Consider the following 5,105-nt stretch of genomic DNA (forward strand, 5'->3'; position numbering starts at 1 on the left):
ACAGTACCTGATTCACCAGCAGTCATGGTCTCACTCCAAAGCTCTGTATCGACACAAAACCGTGAGGCATCACCACCATGTTCATTTCTGAATTCGCTCTCTGCGCACCACCACCACAATCCAATGAAGACCATCGCTGCCTTTGCCGCCCTCGCCCTTGCCCCCGTCGCCGTGGAAGGCCACGGTCGCTTGGTGACCCCTCCCCACCGCGGCTACATTGGGAAGCTTCCCAAGTATGCCCCATTTGTCCCCCCCAACTGGAGCGACAACAGCCTCAATGCTGGTGGGGTGGGCGCCACCAAGGACGGCCAATATGGCATTTGCGGGGACCCGTTCACCCAAGCTTCACCCCGCGCCCACGAAACCGGCGGCACTTACGGTCGGTTTCCCCAGTACGGCGCGAACGTGACGGGGGCGTGCTACGCGCCCGGGGCCGCCATGAATCTCAAGGTCCAGCTCACTGCCAACCACAAGGGCTTCTTTGAGATCGGCCTTTGCAAGCTCAATGACCCCAAAGATGTCGAAACCGAAGCATGCTTTCAACCGTTGGTGCAGCCGAGCGGAGCCGCCAAGTACAATGTCACCCCCGGCGACTTCTTCGACTTGACGTACGTCCTACCTCCCGGCGTGACCTGCGAAGGCGAGTCGCATTGTGTGCTGCGCTGGCACTACACCGGCTGGAACAACTGGGGCGCTAGCACGTGGGGCCAAGAACATTTCTGGAACTGCGCCGACATCTTTATCAGCAGCAAGTGCCCAGCCGCGTAAATGGCAGTACATTGATGTGACGTCGACGATAACCGAGATAATGTGATGTTCTCTTCGTGTATGTTCGATTGACTTATGGTATAGGCGCACCATATCGAAAGTGAGTTCGTTAAGATAACGTTGCATTAGTTCTACCCGGTAGTACTTATCGACTTTCTCGGCATGCTTGCGCTGGTATACCTCGAAGTACTGTACCTTGTTTGTGATTGATAATTAGTGCGGATGAATTTCGTGCAGTATTGGGTGTTTGGGGTGTGTACCACGATGCCCAATTGCTCTGGTAGTCATAGAAAGGCATCACATGTGGTATACAAAACACGCTGCTTCGCTAGTGTGCTGGCAGGAGTTATGAATGGCGCTTCGCGCATAAGACACCGCTAGAATATTGTCAGTACCACTTTTTCATTTGCTAAAAATATCTACATCGAACATGCCCTAAGGAGCTTGATTCGTCCCATTTGATGAACATAAACCAGTCCTAAAAATCTGTAAACCTACACGTTTTGTGAAATGTGGTGTCCAATTATGAACACCAAGTACACTCATAGCATTAGTGTCCAAACAATGAATAACGTCCTAGCTTGTTATGCAGTGCTTGACTTTGCTCCGACTCATCGTCGTGTATGTAGAACAAACCGCTACTGCATGCAAGCACTTACCAGACGCACCATTAGCGTCTTTTCTTTTAGTGCGACACTAAATTTGCTCGTTTTACTATCGACGATATGAATAAGGGCTGGCTGGTCTGGTTAATACCACCCCATAAAATTATGCCTTAAACCGTTTCCAGACCCGCCCTAAATATGGACGCCAAATTTCACGGATAACGTGACCGACCATTGATGGATGGGCCGAATGACCATAGTAGTATCTATTTTACTGTTCAGAGTATTCAAGAGGTGTCCAAAAAGACACAGAATGTGATACGGAGTACAGGAAATCATCAACTTTGAGAGGACACTTTGCATCGCACAAGATACTTACAGTAAGTTGCAACGTGTTATCGCCTAGAAATTAAAATGCTGGGATTGTAAAGTATCGGTGCAGCTTACTTCCTGTAAACGCCATGTAGTACGTATGCATGCCGTGCAGGGTTTGGTATGTTGTTCATGTTGGGCCCATTCGTTCGTCTGATTCCATTATCAGGTTGACTGTCCAAAGCATGACATGCCGCATACCTGAGTTTCTGAGTTGCATCATCATCAAACTGCCAATGAAAAACATACTGGAGCACCGCCGGTCGACACTTTTTTACAATGGAATACACGGCTTTATAGTAACGTTAATCGACTTCCAGTATATTCTTCACTGCATCAGTCAACGGATCTATCAAGGAGTGAGCATACAGTACCTGATTCACCAGCAGTCATGGTCTCACTCCAAAGCTCTGTATCGACACAAAACCGTGAGGCATCACCACCATGTTCATTTCTGAATTCGCTCTCTGCGCACCACCACCACAATCCAATGAAGACCATCGCTGCCTTTGCCGCCCTCGCCCTTGCCCCCGTCGCCGTGGAAGGCCACGGTCGCTTGGTGACCCCTCCCCACCGCGGCTACATTGGGAAGCTTCCCAAGTATGCCCCATTTGTCCCCCCCAACTGGAGCGACAACAGCCTCAATGCTGGTGGGGTGGGCGCCACCAAGGACGGCCAATATGGCATTTGCGGGGACCCGTTCACCCAAGCTTCACCCCGCGCCCACGAAACCGGCGGCACTTACGGTCGGTTTCCCCAGTACGGCGCGAACGTGACGGGGGCGTGCTACGCGCCCGGGGCCGCCATGAATCTCAAGGTCCAGCTCACTGCCAACCACAAGGGCTTCTTTGAGATCGGCCTTTGCAAGCTCAATGACCCCAAAGATGTCGAAACCGAAGCATGCTTTCAACCGTTGGTGCAGCCGAGCGGAGCCGCCAAGTACAATGTCACCCCCGGCGACTTCTTCGACTTGACGTACGTCCTACCTCCCGGCGTGACCTGCGAAGGCGAGTCGCATTGTGTGCTGCGCTGGCACTACACCGGCTGGAACAACTGGGGCGCTAGCACGTGGGGCCAAGAACATTTCTGGAACTGCGCCGACATCTTTATCAGCAGCAAGTGCCCAGCCGCGTAAATGGCAGTACATTGATGTGACGTCGACGATAACCGAGATAATGTGATGTTCTCTTCGTGTATGTTCGATTGACTTATGGTATAGGCGCACCATATCGAAAGTGAGTTCGTTAAGATAACGTTGCATTAGTTCTACCCGGTAGTACTTATCGACTTTCTCGGCATGCTTGCGCTGGTATACCTCGAAGTACTGTACCTTGTTTGTGATTGATAATTAGTGCGGATGAATTTCGTGCAGTATTGGGTGTTTGGGGTGTGTACCACGATGCCCAATTGCTCTGGTAGTCATAGAAAGGCATCACATGTGGTATACAAAACACGCTGCTTCGCTAGTGTGCTGGCAGGAGTTATGAATGGCGCTTCGCGCATAAGACACCGCTAGAATATTGTCAGTACCACTTTTTCATTTGCTAAAAATATCTACATCGAACATGCCCTAAGGAGCTTGATTCGTCCCATTTGATGAACATAAACCAGTCCTAAAAATCTGTAAACCTACACGTTTTGTGAAATGTGGTGTCCAATTATGAACACCAAGTACACTCATAGCATTAGTGTCCAAACAATGAATAACGTCCTAGCTTGTTATGCAGTGCTTGACTTTGCTCCGACTCATCGTCGTGTATGTAGAACAAACCGCTACTGCATGCAAGCACTTACCAGACGCACCATTAGCGTCTTTTCTTTTAGTGCGACACTAAATTTGCTCGTTTTACTATCGACGATATGAATAAGGGCTGGCTGGTCTGGTTAATACCACCCCATAAAATTATGCCTTAAACCGTTTCCAGACCCGCCCTAAATATGGACGCCAAATTTCACGGATAACGTGACCGACCATTGATGGATGGGCCGAATGACCATAGTAGTATCTATTTTACTGTTCAGAGTATTCAAGAGGTGTCCAAAAAGACACAGAATGTGATACGGAGTACAGGAAATCATCAACTTTGAGAGGACACTTTGCATCGCACAAGATACTTACAGTAAGTTGCAACGTGTTATCGCCTAGAAATTAAAATGCTGGGATTGTAAAGTATCGGTGCAGCTTACTTCCTGTAAACGCCATGTAGTACGTATGCATGCCGTGCAGGGTTTGGTATGTTGTTCATGTTGGGCCCATTCGTTCGTCTGATTCCATTATCAGGTTGACTGTCCAAAGCATGACATGCCGCATACCTGAGTTTCTGAGTTGCATCATCATCAAACTGCCAATGAAAAACATACTGGAGCACCGCCGGTCGACACTTTTTTACAATGGAATACACGGCTTTATAGTAACGTTAATCGACTTCCAGTATATTCTTCACTGCATCAGTCAACGGATCTATCAAGGAGTGAGCATACAGTACCTGATTCACCAGCAGTCATGGTCTCACTCCAAAGCTCTGTTTCGACAAATGTCAGTACTGTAACTTGAAACAACTACTTCAATAACAAGCAGTACAAACCAAATTTGTGCTAGTGTTGAATAGGGTATTCGGCTTCTTAGAGTATCCGCAACTTGGCACCTTTAGCAGTACGTGCTGTAGTACCGGTATGACATGTAAAGCCATTGCATCTTTTTGTACTACAGTCATCCCCTAATATGGTGCAAGTCATTTTAAGACTACAGATCGGCCATCGTCAGGAGGAGACGTTTTACTATAAAACGTCTGTTATTTCAGTTAACAGTAATCAATGAAAGGTTGACGTTAAATCATTATGTTTACCTGGTAAATAGGTTAAAAATCCTGAAAAATCCTGAAAAATCCGGAAACAATGGAAACGTTCGTACGGATAAGTGCTGTACAAAAGACCAAGATATACTTGATGCTCCTTTTGGGCCAAAATGTGCATTGCTCCATATATTTACAAAAAGGCCGGTTGGTTTAAATTCTATTCCTCGATTAATTTGTCACCAATAGAAAATCTGAACCGTAACTTATGTTGGGCTTATCCAGTTCTATCGTTATTACGGCTTATTTACCTAAAAATACTTCCTCTGTTCCAAATTACTGCGGACATTTCCCTTCCCAGCGACCCCAAAGTCAGAACACCCGAGTTTAGCCAAAGTCAGAACACCCGAGTTTAGTCCCGGACATAAGACGGTGTAACTATAGGTGGTTATGCTCACTGAGTCTAACCGTCTGCCTCTTGCTGCACTATGGGCACCTGATTCCGGTGACAGTGCGTGGAGTTGTTGGGAGGCAGTCAGAACACCCTGTTCTGTCATGAACATCACCA

At 47.8% G+C, this 5,105-nt stretch overlaps 2 protein-coding genes across 2 annotated transcripts; both read left to right on the plus strand.

Annotated features, from left to right (window-relative positions):
* Nucleotides 1-123: 123 nt before the first annotated feature.
* H257_10986 (hypothetical protein) lies at nucleotides 124-768 on the plus strand (the record flags this gene model as incomplete). Its single annotated transcript, XM_009837750.1, has 1 exon — nucleotides 124-768. The coding sequence occupies one exon, from the start codon at nucleotides 124-126 to the stop codon at nucleotides 766-768; it is 645 nt and encodes a 214-aa protein (XP_009836052.1).
* Nucleotides 769-2,235: 1,467 nt separating this feature from the next.
* H257_10987 (hypothetical protein) lies at nucleotides 2,236-2,880 on the plus strand (the record flags this gene model as incomplete). Its single annotated transcript, XM_009837751.1, has 1 exon — nucleotides 2,236-2,880. One exon carries the CDS (start codon nucleotides 2,236-2,238, stop codon nucleotides 2,878-2,880), a length of 645 nt encoding a protein of 214 aa, XP_009836053.1.
* Between the last annotated feature and the right edge of the window lie 2,225 nt (nucleotides 2,881-5,105).

This window comes from Aphanomyces astaci, assembly GCF_000520075.1.
Source record: "Aphanomyces astaci strain APO3 unplaced genomic scaffold supercont1.31, whole genome shotgun sequence".
Classification (NCBI taxonomy): domain Eukaryota; phylum Oomycota; class Saprolegniomycetes; order Saprolegniales; family Verrucalvaceae; genus Aphanomyces; species Aphanomyces astaci.